Here is a 16,790-nt window from a genome sequence, read left to right as displayed (position 1 = left end):
GGTTGAGTTAGATTATGCACTACAGAAAATTTCAGCTCCAGATCAAATAAACCTTTCTTCCTTTGGTCTCAAAGATTATGTGTGGTCCTAAAATATAGACATTGTCTTCCTTACCCCTGTGTTCTGAATTACTTTAACCCTGACCTGTTCGGCTTCGTTCTTATCTCTAAATATCAGGTTATATATATAAAACAACCTCTCAAAATCCAGAAATAAAAGTCACCACTCCAGACTTAATGTGTCTGCTCTTAAAGCTTACAATGTAGGTCAAAGCTAATTAATTTTTCACTCTATAGAGATTATTGTGTGTGTATCAAGCATTACTTTGTAGATTCTGGGCCCTCAAATATGTAACCTTAATATGAAACTCTACTTAAATTAATAATTTCATCATATTATTTTCTTAATATATTAAAGCAATGAGTTAGAAGCTTTATAAACTATAGAGACATAAGTATACCCTATTCTTGCATTCTTTTCATGAAAACTTAAATACCTACTATTAAATAACCTTAATCCTAACTTTTCAAAATGTACACTGGAAAATCATTTGTAAATATTACTTTCTCTTTGAGAAAAGTGTTTTTATTGAAAATCTATCCTTTGCTATTATGTAAAACAGATGAAACATTATTGATCTCTCTTACCAATCACACCTTTGTCAGAGGCGTCTTTTTAATTAAGATAAAAGATATAATTATTTACAATATTGGTATATACTAAAACATGAATGATTAAATGCTTCTGCTTTATGATTGCATAAACTGAGCAGACAATGTTAATGTAGAGCTCTTGTATGATAAGATTCCCTAGATTTAGGGGAGAATAATTGGAAAGAAGGCTACTTAACATGTGCTCTTTAGCAAATCACCTTAGGCAGTGATTCTTTAGGGATTAGCATATGTGCAATTATTGGAAGGGAAAACTCAAAGTAAAATACGTTTGTTTTATTTCTATGCTGACACATAATAAAAAGAGCACATCTTAGAACACATATTAGCATCCCCCAAATTAGAAATAGAAAATAAAGTTAATTATGAAGCATTTTGAAACTCACCAATTCAACAAGGGAAATTCAAAATAACTAACTTATCACTTCCCTGAATAAAGTTTTTTTGTTCATAATTCTCTTTATAGCATCTTTTATTTGCTTATTTCTAAGACTATAGATAATAGGATTCAAGAAAGGAGGGACCATGGCATAGAATACAGAGGTGATCCTGTCCTGAATTGTGGAAGAATGAGAGTTTGGCTTCATGTACACAGCAGCGACTGAGCCGACATATAGACTCACCACAAGGATGTGGGGGACACAGGTAGAAAACGCTTTCCCTCGTTCTTTCCTGGTTGGAAACTTGAGCACCATAGAAAATATATGAATGTAAGACTTGGTGATGAAGGCAAAGCAGCCACCAGCAATCACCACTGAAGAAATAAAATTTAAAATTTCATTGAATAAGGTGTCAGAACAGGAGAGCTTCAACAGAGAGGGAACTTCACAGAAGAACTGATGGACCACATTGGACTGACAGAAGGACAGCCGGAATGTGTTGCCAGTGTGGAATCCTGCATAGACCATGCTGCTCAGTACTGAGGACAGTGTCATCCGGAGACAGACCTGAGGGCTCATGATCACGGAGTAGTGAAGGGGCTGGCAGATGGCCACATAGCGGTCGTGGGCCATGATGGAGAGGAACAGAATTTCTGTACAAGAGCAGAAGTACACCAAGTAGACCTGAGCTGCACATCCTACCATCGATATCACCCTACTGTCAAGCAGGAAGATGACACAGGCCTTGGGGACAGTGACAGAAATGTAGCATATGTCTAAGACAGACAAATTCCTAAGGAAGTAGTACATGGGGGTGTGAAGTCGCTTGTCGAGGGTGGTTACTGTGGCAATAAGCAGGTTTCCTGTCAAGGTTCCAAAGTACATCAGTAGGAACAGCATGGCATGCGTGACTCTCTGTTCCCACACATCAGAGAATCTTGTAAGCAGGAATTCAGTCACCACGCTGGAGTTGGGCATCTTTAAGGAATATGCTTTAGACATGGAATGACAAAGGCAGATAGTCCCCAAGCTGCATGGGATATAAACATGAGGGGAAAAGGGATCTATATATATCCATCAATAGAATCTGTCAAATTTTATTCTTTGTAGTTCTTATTGGTTAGAAGCAAGTCACATGGTGTTGCTTTAATCTCCTACAGTCTTGCTATTTGTGTATCTTAATTGCATAGTAGGGGTGGCAATAATGGAAATTTCATAAAGATTCATAGTAGATTACAGGTTGTCGGGGACTAGGGCATGGGGCTCATTGGAGGGGCAGATCTATTACTTAAGCGTGCACACTTAAGAGAGTGCAGAGTTTCTGTTCCAGTTAATGAAAAAGTGGTAGTAATGGATGTTGGTGATGATAGTACAATATTTTGAATGTAACTAATATCGGTGACTTTTATACTTAAAAATGTTTAATATGAGAAATTTTGACTTCTACATGTGACTAAAATGAAAAGTAAAAAAAAAACTTTTAGTTCATGTAGAAATGTTTTATTAATTTTCATTACATACTAGTGATACAATGAAGGACATATTTCCATATTCCCCATCCCTTCTCTACAGGACTTGATAGTTTCAACTCAGGATAATTTATTATTAGCTGGTCTAACCCATCTATAACAGAATAATATGTTTCCCTGACTTTTCCAAATATCAAATGGTTTTATATTCATTTAAAAGTCCCACAATATCTTCTTCTAGTAATTATTTCAATAAAAATAATTGCTTTGTATTTTCACTCACTTTTCATCCTTACTGCTGTTTTAGAATGAATGGATACATCCATATCTAAGACTAATTCACACTGTAGTCTCCATTCTCTTCTCTTCCGGTAATGTTAAAGTTGCCTACTAAATGCAGTTTTCTCTTTCATTCTTTCTATATGTTCCTGAACTGACATAAATGCTTCGGAAATCCTGTTCAAAATATGTGGTCCAAAACTTTGACCCATTAATTAAATATCTTTCTTTTCTGCTACTTTCTTTAATTAACCTTTTTAAAACAATGTTTATCCATCCAATTCAGATTTTTATTTGAAATTTAACAATCTGTCTCTTGCCATCATCTTAGATTCTTATTCCAATAACATCTACACCAGAAGACCGATTGACTGTTACATTTGATCTTCAGATTTCCTGGCCCTAACCAACTCTGAAGTGTGGGATAAGGATTTCAGTGCCACACCTGCAATCCCCTGATTCACCATTATATTGGTTTAGTTACTCGTTTCATTAAAGACATATGTGGGTGGGTCCAAGGTTTCCTTCCTCAATAGCGAGGTCCATTGCAGTTTTTATCACATTCAAAAATCTTTGTTTGGAATTCTTTCTTCAGTCTTTTTCTGCTCCACTTCCTTTCTACTTTATCTTCTTCAATACTCTGCTCTCATCTAATTTTCCATCACTTTGTCCCTGTCTTTTTTCCCCCATCTTTGAAAATGTCACTCTTGATTCCCCTTATCCATTGCACAAACTGCAATCAGTTGTGGTAATAATTCTGTCAAGTCACAAAGATGTATCTCATATTACATTTCTTGAATACACTGCTCTTAATTACACTTGATGTGTTAACATTTCTGACTTCTGACAGCACTTCACTTCCTATAATACTTTTTAAAGATTTCATGCTACTTAAAGTTGATTGCATTTGATTTTGTCATGGATAGCCACTACTTTGTTATAAAATACGTTAGTGCAGTCAGTGAGCTATTGAATGAAGACTAACTTATATATAGTATATGACATCATTGAAGCCCATAGAGAAAAGGTCTCCCAGATGGATGTCCAGTAATAGCCACTGCATTAATTTAATAATACTAAAAACATATAAAAATGATGACCTCTGAAACATTTTCAAAAATCCTTAGAACATGTTCTTTTAGGGGCAGTTAATGTTTGGTGGTTATACTTCTGCTAACCTTTTGTTTCATTTGCATTATTCAAAATTTCTGACTGTTGTCAGTTTATTGCCATAGGATAGCAATATTTTGGGAATGATGACCATATCTGAAAAGCAATGGACTGACAATTCGTTGATTCATGTGGAATCCCCACAATCAGTCTTCATGATTCTAGAAAATAGCAATAAACATGACTGCTAGTAGCTTTCCTTGCAACTTATGAGAAATACATATTTGTTGTGGGAATGAGCATTTATTTAATAATATTATGATGCAGAAATATGAAATGTGATGTTTTCTGTGTTGTATGAATATTATGATTTCCCACAAATCCTGAACATATTCTAGAACTTCTATATGCTGAGTCAGAAAAAGATAATTTTCAGCTCATGGGCAATCCTGTGCATTTTTTGGTAATATGTGAGTAATTAATTGATGTTCAGTCACACCTAACTCCTTAAGAACATTCCTTTTAATAATGTCACTATAAATTGTGGAGTTTTAACTTGTTTATGCAATCCCTTGAAGAAGAATCTTAAGCCCCTACACCAAATCGAAAAACTTTAAAGCTCAGCACATATTTTCCTGGAACTATTTTCTTTGATGCCTTGAAATGAGATAAAGTCCATTTCCAGATCTTTTAATCCTTGACCCCTCTTATTTTTACTGAAAATGCAACATTCATCATGCCACTGTAATTTATATTCTTATTTCCTAGTTCCCTTTTCCATGTGACTAATGTAATCACTGAGAATATAAAGAAACTCTGTTAAATGACAGAAGGCAGCATGAGTGTTACCTTCTGTTTGCAAAGCAGTATTTTCTCTTTTTTCTCATTTCTGGTGGTCATTAATTCAGGACCCTCAAAAATTGCTCATTAAATACTTTTTGTCTTTGTCATTGTTGAGGTTTTAGGTCAATAGATTGTTGACAGCATTGTGTGACCCACTTACTTAAAATGGCCATTTTTATGTTTATTATTTGCTTCAACCTATTGAAGTGAGCTTCACACTAAAAGTGGAGATTGTATACATATTTGCTTGGTTTTTTTCTACATACCATGCTACATTTTCAAACTGGTTGTCAGAAGAGAACCACCACATTGTGAAATACAGAGAGGGTTCACAGTTTGAACACAAAGTAAAACGCTTCCATTTCACAATCACCAATTCTAGGCTTCTAGATTAAATTTCCATGTGTCAGTGTGGCCAAGTTAAAAATTTACAGACTCTGGGAAAGATATGTTTTTCATCTCCACTCTACCATTTACTTGCTTTGTAGCTCTGGGAACTTCTTCAGTGTCTTCTAACCTTTCTTTCCTTTCTACAGAATTACAATAATGCTTACTTCGTGAATCTAATATTTATAAAATATTCCAAATTGGTGAGGAATTCAAAATGGTAGCCAGTTAAAAAAATTAAAAAGCACTGACAGAAGGATTAAACAGGTGATACCGCCAGCACTTAAACATTTTTCCACATTATGCCCATACTCTTATTGTTTTTAACCGTGCAGCAATAGAGAAGGAAAACTAAGAGCTCTGCATTTGCTAATGTGATTTCTGTTAAAATAAATGAGTTAATATAAAACGTTCTGAACTGATTTGCATAGAAACTATTAAATAGAAACCATGTATTTACCAATAGACTGGCAGCAGCAGGGGGTCCACTCCACAGAATAGTTTTCCTGGGATATGTAAAATATTGATTGCACGGGTATTCTCATCACTCCAATTGTAAAAAGATGTTACACGTTGCCTTCTCTGCAATAACATGAAGAATATACTTCCAATCTGAAGAAATGGAAGACGTATTCTCTTCATTAATACATGTATTCATTTATTTCTTCATCCCCATTCTATATAATATTTAATACATTTATACTTCACTCAATATTTTTGGGTGATTTATATGCAGCAACTGCACTGGATGATTCAGTGATAAATGCCTGCATGCTCTTTCATATATTATGAGCATCTCTAAAATTACTCCTAACATATAAGGGGCTGTGCATTTATTTCATTTTTATAACAGGGATTCATTTACTCACTTTGTACAACTTGAATAAATAACACAAAACTTGACAAAGGAAAGATAATATGTGACAGGTATAAATATTAACTAAATAGCAATAATATAGGCAAATAACTATATCTAATTTTAAAGATAAAGCACAACTCATTATGATCAAATTTCTTCAAGAGTTTTAAGTTAGCATCCTGTATGCTGAAACCATGGGCAGCCAGCAGAGCTCCTCCTGTCCCTACTTGCTTTGCTGACATTGACTCCATCAAGCTCTGTCATTCACTCACTCGGCACTTCCATTAATAGTTATAACTTCTGCTAATTCTGCTGGAATAAGTTTTTAATCTGATGAATATAAAAGAGCATGCTGGTCTCCTTGTGTGAGAATCTTCCTTACCTATATTTTCATTTCTAATTTAACTCTTGAAAAATAAAAAAAAAACAGCAGTGCAGTAAAGAAGTGAGGTGACTCATGGAGAGAGGGGAAGAAGTGGAAAAGAAGAAATTAATAGCATCAGGCACACACAGGTCAATTACCTTTTCTTATGTAAATAAGCAAGTCTGAATTTCTGGTTTGGGTCCAATACTTCCGAGGTGCTGGCAAGGATGAGAGGGCATATTTAATTTAGATGACTGAGGTTATGGCAGGAAACAATGTTTTATAACAATGTTCTGTGTCCACATTTGGTTAAAAAAATGTGGACACGACATTAGAGAAAGCCCCTGGGAACATAGCACTTGGTGTCACTAATAGCAGGCAGCCAGGGGAAATTTCAAGGAGATAATTAGCTCCAGTTAATGAGGGGAGAAATCCCAATTAGAAATTGTGCGTAAAACAACTTTTGTAAATGGAGAAATATTAATACATCTGAACCAATGAATTTCCTGTTGATCCTAGAGAAAAGGAGGAGAGGAAAGGCCCATATCCAGTGGTCTGCAAGATGCTCGGAAACCAGATTTTCCTCTCATCCTCATGGTGTTTCTCTATGGAGAGGAATGATTTTCTTTTTGTTACTGTTGTTTTTTGGCATCAAACCCGGGTCTCTGGCATGGTAGGTGAAAATTCTTTACTGTTGCACTGCCCTGGAATGGAGTGATTTTAATACTCACTTGTGAGGCTAAACTCAGGATTTATTTTATTGGCTTATAGCCCTTAATAGAATTGTGCAAATGTTGGCATCCCAACATCACAACATCAGATCCCATTTATCAGCCTCGTGCCAGAGCTCAGCATGGTGGTCTGTGAGCAACGTGGTCACCAACTTTCACTCCCCCCTTGTGCCTCAGTTCCTCATTTGTTAACACGTTAGCAAATTGTTCACCTTTGGGAGTTCCTTGAGAGCATGACACATGGGACTAAAAGCTTTTGGGTGACTGCCTGGCTCAGGGAACATTTTAGGAAGTGTTACAATGTCTGTTCTTCCGTTTTCCTAATAATGTATGAGTGGATTCATCAGGTCCTGTCAGGGAAGCAGAAACCTTTCCATGTTCTTTGAAATATTACCTACTTTCTCTAATTGAGTTCAGATTTAAATAAACTCTGCTCACACAGCACACCCAGTATGATTTTTTAAACCACAGTAATATGTTGACTTTTGGCCCAGTATATGATTTATTTTGAGACACGCTCAAAATGTAGTGGAAACGCATGTGTATTCTCTAACTTGTGAGTATTAATTTATATATGTACTAATTAGAAAACTTTTGTCAGTTGTGGTTTTCCAAAGCTGTGTGCCTGTACTGATGTTTAGCTCATGTTTTACATATTCACTAAATTACATTTTCATCTCCAATTTTGATTTTAGATGTTTTAAAATTCTCCTTATTTGTTATGTCATTTAGACATTTTGTTATGCCATCTATGCAGTATAGGTTTAGATGCTGTGATAGTAGATGCATACAAGTCTGGAATTCTTCTGACTTCCTATTAAATCACCTCCATAACATTCTGAACCCACATATTTACCCCCTCAGTACTCACCATTCCTTATTGCATCTAGTGAGTCCATTTGAAATGGTATTCCATAGCCTGAAAAAATTCTATTAATATTTCTTGTACCATCAAACTGAAGGCATGAAATTTATTCTCCTTCTGTTAGTTATATCTTTATCATTTGTTTCCTTACCTTTAGCAGCATGAATTATTTTGCCTTCTGACAGTGAGTAGTCTGACTAATCAAACTTCATAAAAACAGAATCTTAAAAAGTGTTTTCTTTCATAGCTGGGTTTTTCTGTTCATCATAAATTCTATCAGATTGCTCATTGCACAGTGTCAGTAACAGAAGTTTTCTATTTTTATTTCATAGACTATTCAATCTTATTAACAGTCTACATTTTATTTATTCATTCATCGGATAATGGATATTTTTATTGTTATCTGAATTTGGCTCAGAAAAAATGCATTTCCTATAAGATTGTTGCACATGTTTTGGCACACATAGACCCTAATTTTTCTAGAGTATGTAAAAAAGGAATCCATAGATCAAAAGAACATGTATTTGGTTTTTCATAGTATATACTGACAAGTCGTTTTGCAAAGTGGACAAACCCATTTACACACCTTCCAAGAATATAGGAGAATTTCATCTCCTCTACTTACATGGCAAAGTAAGTACTCAAATCCCCTATAATTTGAGCAAACTTAGAGGGTGTGTAACAGCATATCACAGTGTTATTAACTTTCAATTTTAAGATAAGTAACCATATTTAAAATGTACTGATATGCTTATAAAACAATTCCACATTTTCTTTTCTGAAATACCTCTTCAATTCTTTCATTTGTTTTATTGTTGGAATTTTAGTAAGAAGTTTTTCATATATTAGATATGTATCTGTTTCCAGATATGTTATTATACTTACTTATAATCCATTATTTTACTTGCTTTTTATTTCTATTAGTGATACAATTGAATGAACATAAATCAATAATTTTTATAATGTCCAGTGTCATTTGCTCTATTTTATGTTTAGTGCTTTTATAAACATAATTAAGAAGTCCTTGCCTGTGCCAAATCAGGAAGACACTCTCCACTATATTTTTTCTAGAAATTTTGCTTGTTTTTTATCTTCATCCTAAAAAGTAAAAATTATTTACCAATCATCAATTTGTATCGATATTTAGGAATTTAAAAAATGGTGGACAAAGCTGAATTTTTTAAATATAAATATAATTTTCTGAGGAAGTTTTATTCAAAAAGACCATACATTTTTCCTCTAAATTGTACTGGTGTTTTATTGTAATTGAAGGCACTGCATTACCTTTCATAATGTGTACACTATGTGTTGAACACTCAGTTGTGTTCCATTTGTCTATTTATCAGTTTTCATGACTATTACATAAGCATTGTCACTGTAGCTATAGAGAAGACTTGAAATCTTGAAATTTTTCAAAATTTTCATTGATATTTTGGATCCTTGAATTCCATATACATCTTAGAAATAACTAAAGAATAGGAATTAAACAATAACACACAGTAAATAAAGAAAATCTACTGTCAATTTCATTCACATTACAATTAAATGTACAGAGAATTTGTAAAGAACTCGTATTTTAACAATGTGGGGTGTTTTCTTGCATGAATTGATAGATGTCCCCCAATTTTTGGTTTTCTGTACTCTTTTCAGCAATTTTAATGGTTTTCTTGAATAAAAATCATGCACTATTTCCATTAGATTTCTTTCTATGTGTTTTTATGGTTGTCACTTGGTTGTTGTTGTGGCACGGGCAGGCACTGGGAATCGAACCTGGGTCTCCGGCATGGCAGGCGAGAATTCTGCCACTGAGCCACTGTTGCACCACCCTGTCACTGTTTTTAACACTATTTTTATTTACTAATTTTTCTGTGTGGTTTATAAAGCACATCTAAGATCAAGGCATGATTTCAACCAAATCGTGGTGTATGGGGCTCCAAGGGCTTTTCCCTATATAGACGCAGTGGACAAAACAGCAAAAATTGTCAAAATCAACTTGTAAATAAAGGAGTCAAGTGTTTACAGCAACCAACTTAGTGCTGAATTGAGTAAAAAGCAACTTAAAAATGGTGGGTGTCAAATTTAAATACAGAATTTCCATGTCACTTGACTTTCCCACTTCTAACTGCATGCCCAAAACAGGAATATGAGCAGATATTTGTACACTAATACCCAGAACAATACTATTCACAATTGTTATAAGGTAGAACTCAACCTAATAATGCTCATCAAGAGATTAATGGTTCAGCCAAATATTGTACATGCCTACAATGGAGTGCTGCTTGTCCAAAGAGAGAATGGTGTTCACATTCCTGCTGCAAAATGGATGAAACTTGAAGACGATGTAGTGAATGAAATAAGCCAGACACAAAATTATAAAGATTGAATGATCTCAATTGTATAAAATAAACAGAATATACAAATCACAAACTCAGAAACTATAATACAGAGTACCAAAGGCCAGATAGGAGAGGGGAATGAGAAGTTAATTTTTAATTTATGCAGTGCTTCTATTTGAGATGATGGAAATGATTGGCAACATATAATAATGGAGTCACGTCTTTGTGAATGTGGTTTAACAGTCCTCAGCTGCTTAGCTGTATATTTGAAGATGGATAAAAAGGTAAATTTTGTTTTCTATATAAGTTCCCATGTACAAAAAGCACAGAACTTTACAACACAAAGAGTCAACCCTAATGTAAATGTAGGATAAAGTTAATAGCATGGTTGTAATTTATTTAATCAATTTTAACAAATGTACCACACAAATGTATTATGTTAGCCATAGTGAAAACTGCCTGTGTGAAAGTGTATATGGGAACTGTCATGGTTAGGGACAGGTGTCAACTTGGCCAAGTTGTGGTACCTGTTCATCCGATTGGGCAAGCACTGGCCTGTCTGTTGCAATGAGGACATTTCATAGGATTAGGTCATGATCACGTCAGCTACATCCACAGCTGATTCCATTTGTAATCAGCCAAAGGGGAGTGTCTTCTGCAATTAGTGATGCTAAATGCAATCATGGGAAGCCTTTTAAGGAGGGCTCAGAGGAGACAGGTTCCATTCCTGCTTTGGCTGGTGAGCCTCTCCTGTGGAGTTCATCCAGACCCTCCATTGGAATCATTGGCTTCACATCCTGCCCTGTGGATTTTGGACTCTGCGTTCCTACGGTCACGTGAGACACCTTCATAAATTTTATATTTGCAAGTGTTCCCTGTTGATTCTGTTTCTCTAGAGAACCCTAACTAATACAGAAACTCTTCACTTTCTGCCTGATTTTTCTGTAAACCTACAACTGCTCTTACAAGCAAAAACAATTAAAATGTTATGGAATTGATATGAAATAGAATAATCACATTCTTTGGAGTCAGAAAGTAGAATATAGTTTTAAAGGGACCTGGTTGGTGGTAGGAAATGGGAGTTAGTCCTTACAGAATTTCCGTTTGGGGTCATGGAAAAATTTTGGTAATGGACGATAGTTATGGTAGCACAATATTTTCAATGTGATGTCACTGAATTATATATTTGATGTGGTTAAAACAAAATTATAGTTTGCCTTTATATTACTGTAATAAAACAATTTGAAAAGTCATGAGAATGTTCAGTGCAAATAACTAACCATCATATAAACTATGGACTACAATTCACAGTATAATTATAGTGTAATAAATTTATTTCATCAAATTTAACATAGTTACCACACTAATGCAAAATATTGATAACAGGGATAATAGAGTTTATATGGGACCTCTAATTTTTTACATGATTTTTTTCTAAACCTACAACATCTCTAATATAAAAATAAAAGCTAAATGAATAAATAGATGTAAATGAAAGTAAATAAATAAATTGACAAATGTTTGGAGAGCTTTGTGTCATATTAACTAAGCCTTATTCTCCTCCACTGTCACGTGGTGGCAGTCTTCCAAGAGGCAGCCCAAATTCCCAGTGTGGGTTTCTGGTTCCAGAGGAAGCTGGGTGCACTTTGTTCACAAGGAATTGTGTTTTCCTCTTTTAATATTTCTGGGGGTAACTTGAGGCAATAATGCTACATGCTTGCCTTTGTAGCATCTATTTTGGAACTCTCTCTGGAGGAAAAGAAGCTATGTGCAGGGAATTGCTCATGAATATAGAAAAGACAACTGGACAAGCTGATTGCGCATGGGGAAATAGATTGGCATTTAAGAAAACCACAGGCATGCCTGAATCCTGGGAGGAAAAGTTGCAGAGAGACTTAAAAATACTCCCACAGATAGCAGAGACATTAGAAGCCATACATAAGTGGGGGTATGTGTGCTGACAAGGATCTGTGAAGAGCTGTAACTTTTACCTCCAGTTGATATTTGGGCTCAGTGCAAACAAAAAGTGAAGCCCAGGGTAGGGTTTTAAACACCATCATTTGAAGTCGTGCCTCCACACAAAGCCACTTTGTAAGACCATGCGAGGTTTATCTTCTCCTTCATTTCTCCTTAGCTTTTAAGTGTAAAGAAATCTCTGTTATACAACTAGCTGACAACAAGCTCAAATAACAGACATCAGAGGCCAAAACCAACAAAGATCATAGTTATTAAATAGAATATAGGAAAGTCACAAAAGCAAACACGACAACTTACAGCAAGCAACCAAAATCTCTGAGCAGGAGGACGTATTTGATTTTCAGTATTACCATATTTCATATTGAAAGTATTCAGTTTTCAAAATAAGAAAGAGATGAGACATTTAAAGAAACTAGAAGGCATGCCCCATGCACATTAAAAATTAATAGAAAATGTTCCATAGGAAACACTAGAACTGAACAAAGACTTAGAATGAATTACAATATGTTGGGGCCCAGTACAGGCCCCTGACTGTTGGCAAAAGCCGAGTCAGAAAAACCCCAAGGTTTTTCTGAGTAAACCGGTGAAATGGGGTCTGGCCTGTGGCACCTTATCTAATCCGGCCTCACTGTGGGAAAGTTCCACCTCTGCAGTTTCAGGCAGGTTGGTCAACGCTCACTCTGCTCTCAAGGACGCTGACTCTGGAGCCCAAAGAGAGCCGTATAGAAAACATTCTGATAAGTAATAAATGGTTCCTGGGACAGGAGCTGTGAGCCAAACTCTGTAGCTTTGCAGGCATGACAGATATTAGTTATAATCTTGCTTTGTTATCCTCCCTAAAGCAGTTCCCATGTCAGAGCACAATAAATATGTGGACGTCAGTTTATTTGGTACTCGTGTTCCTGATGAGCTTGAGTCCCCTGACCCCACTTAACTAAGTTCTTGTGTTTGTCATGTCTTAATCATGCGCGGCACCCCTTTTTCTCCCCTGTTCCATAGGGAAATCACGGCAAAAATAGACCTTAATTTTATGCTAACTAAAATATGCAATTTCACGTATATGTGATTAGTAATCAAAAATTTAAGGCAGAAAAATATACAGAGTAAAACAGAGTAATTATGGGCTAAACTGATGCCATTTTCTCAAGCAGAATAAAGGATCACAGCATCTCGATAATCTTCATTCCCTCTCTGCAGAGCACTAGTCAGAGTTGTTAAGTTGTGTTGTCCCAAACATTAGCCTCTGCATCAGTCATTGTCTGAAGTTCTTTTATCCAACAATCATTTTCAAGACGGCAGAACAATGAGCCAGGGTACCCTTCTGAGTACTGTTCATGAATCCAAGGTAGTTTATTGTGACTACACAATACCTACACATTTACAGTCAACCCTTCTTTCTTCACAGCAGCACATAGGCAATCTTAGTCTCATAATCACTATCATAATTTCAAGATATCCAAAGGACAGTGAATACAACATATGTACATGGATAAAGGGAGAGAGAACTAAATATCTTTTAAGTTATTTCTATGATTCATTTTGCTTACTTATGGTTTAATAGAGTATTTATTTGCCTTATTTATGAAAATTGGGCAATGGGTATGATCATAGAAGAAATAATTTTTAAATATTAGTGTTCACAATTGTGCACAATTTTCAACTTATGTAAAGTATCTTGGAATGTATCGGAAACCTAAAATGAGGTCCAACTCTACCTTAAATGTTCTCAAAGAACTATCAAGCATAATGGAAAAAAAGCGAAAGAAAAAGAACAGCATTTTTTTACAGAGGTTATCAGTAAATTAATGTAAATTGTAAAATGGAACTAATGACGGTTTGTGAAGCTGAAATATACAATAATTAAAACTGAAGACACACTAGAGTGATTCTAAAGCACATTTGAGTAGGCAAAAGGAAGAATCAGGAAACAGGAATATAGGTCATTTAAATAATACAGTTTGAGGAACAACAACAAACAATAGGACGAAAGATGAAAAGGGACTAAGGGTCTTGGAGGACACCCTCAAGCATCCAACACACACATAATGGGAGCCTCAGAAAGAGAAGAGAAAGAGAAATGGGCCAAAGGACTGTATTAAAAAATAATGACCAAAACTTATTGAATCTGATGAAAGGCATGGTGAAATTCAAGATGCTCCATGAATCCACAGTAGATAAAACTCAGAGTTCTATAATTAGACACATTACAATCAAATTCTTGAAAGCCATATATTGGCATGGATGGGCTCTGGCAATCAAACCTGGGTCTCTGGAATGGCAGGTGAGAATTCGGTCACTGAGCCACTGTTGCACCACCCCAAGTAAAATAATTTTTAAAATAGCAAATGAAAAGTGACCTATCACATGCAGTGGCTGTATTAGATTAATTGCTGATTTCCAACAAAGAAAAGGGAACCAGAAAGAAGTTAGATGATATATTTAAAGTACAGATAGAAAACAATAAAGAATAATTGTTAACAAAAATCTATGTTTAGCAGAAATGTACTTCAGAACTGAAGGCAATGTTAAGATATTCCAAGAAAACGAGAGTCAAAGGAGTTTATCTCTAGTAGTCCCTTCCTACATGAAATGACAAAATCCAGTATTGTTTTATTTGTGGGTTATAACTCCTCTTTTTTACCTATATGCTTTGAAACACAAGTAAATGAAATGATTATTGTAAATCTTTGTTTCTGGGTACATATTTATAAAGTGTGCCAATTTAGACAGATGTAAAATTATGACATACCCATCTAGAAAAGACCCTGAAAATTTTGAAAAAGATGTGAACCAATGTTAAAATTGCTACTACAAAAAATTAGTTAAACATGAAAATGTCAATAATGAAGGAATTAAGGAAAAATAAACATATTTAAAACAAATAGGAAAAGATCAAATATATGCCTTTCCTTATCAATAATTACTTTAAATGTAAATGGATGACACTATCCATTTGAAGGATGGAAATTAGCAGAATAAAAAAAAAGATCAGCTATTTTCTGTCTATATGAAACACACTTTAGAGCTGAAGAAATGAATATGTTGAAAGTGAAAGAATGGAAAAAGATAATGCAAATAAAACTTACCTGAAATAAAAATTGTGTGATTAGAATAATATGACATATAAGAGATCATATCTAAAATGGCAAAAAAAACTTACATAAATAATATTTGAAAACTTTCTAAATCTGATGAAAGATATGAAAATATGAATCCAAGATACCCAAAAAAATGCAAAGCAGGAATCATATATATATGATTCATCTCTGTATGTATATATATAATATACACACACACAGATACACTCCAATAAAACTATGGATTCCAAAGACAAAGACAGAAGCTTAAAAAGAAGAGAAAAGCAACACGTCATAAATAAGAGATCCTTAATAAGATTAGCATCTGATTTCTCAATAAACTGTGAGGTAAGAAGGCAATGAAAGAAGATAATGCTAAAAGAATAAAATAAACATTTTACCCAAGACAATATAGCTCACAAAGTGCTCCTTAAAAAACTAAAATGGATAATATATTTTCACTTCCCTTTAGTAATAATGCTAGTTCTAAATGAAGAGTGGCTAGATACTGTATTTTATTTGTACACATTTGATGAAGACTCTGGTGACTTTTACATTATACCAGAGTAATAGTAGCTCTCCTTCTCAACTTCATTGCGCTGATTTTTATTTCATCAAAATATTTGAACTAAAGCTCACCAAAAATCAGGTTCTAACTATGATAAAGTTGACTTCAGTTGAAGTATATAGAAGCCTTACATTTTACCCCTTCATCAGTCTTCTAGCCCTTTTGTACCTGTATAATAATGTTGGAATAAAAGGTGGTCCCATAGGGTCTCTCAACAAGGGAATGATATAATTGGAAGATGTAGGCTTTTCCTCTAGAAATTGTGCTTTGAGGACATCTGGTACCTAGGGATAACCCCAAAATTAATCTTCTACATTGTTTAAGTATAACCAATTTTGTTTCAGGTGTTTTAATAATGTATCTGGTACTAAAATATGTCTCCATATGTTGACCTACAATACATATTTTGTACACTAATCACAGAACTTTAAAGGTTTTTGAACTCAACAGAAAACTCCAAAAATCTGGTCAGGTTCAGGCAGGACTTGTATCTCTTCCAGGAAGAAATTTAGAGTCTGTGGACAAATCTCAGATGATTAGGGATATCCTTGCTAAGAATATTCTATTTCAAAACCTTGAACTGCTATTTCAAAATCTCTCAATAGACAGGAGAAAACGTGAGTGTTTAGAAACAATCAACCCAGATTTCCACATAGCTAGCAATATTAAGAAAGGCTAATGTTTCTGTTCAAATTAAAATGTTAAAGAACTTGAGCTAAACCATGGATATTAAAACCAGAGGGTATGCAATTATGTTAAAACACTGAATGAAGCTGCATGTGAGGTATAGGTTTTTTGTTTTTGTTTTTTTTGTTTTTTTTTCTTTCTATTATTGCTTTAATTCTTATTCTGTTGTCTTTTTATTTCTTTTTCT

At 34.6% G+C, this 16,790-nt stretch overlaps 1 protein-coding gene across 1 annotated transcript; it reads right to left on the bottom strand.

Moving 5' to 3' along the window:
- Nucleotides 1–1,084: 1,084 nt before the first annotated feature.
- On the bottom strand, nt 1,085–2,029 carry LOC143686714 (olfactory receptor 14C36-like). Its single transcript, XM_077163291.1, has one exon. It carries the CDS (start codon nt 2,027–2,029, stop codon nt 1,085–1,087), a length of 945 nt encoding a protein of 314 aa, XP_077019406.1.
- Between the last annotated feature and the right edge of the window lie 14,761 nt (nt 2,030–16,790).

This window comes from Tamandua tetradactyla, chromosome 6, assembly GCF_023851605.1.
Source record: "Tamandua tetradactyla isolate mTamTet1 chromosome 6, mTamTet1.pri, whole genome shotgun sequence".
NCBI lineage: Eukaryota > Metazoa > Chordata > Mammalia > Pilosa > Myrmecophagidae > Tamandua > Tamandua tetradactyla.
The sequence above is the reverse complement of the archived record's forward strand: the minus strand, read 5'-3'. Positions and strand labels throughout refer to the sequence as shown.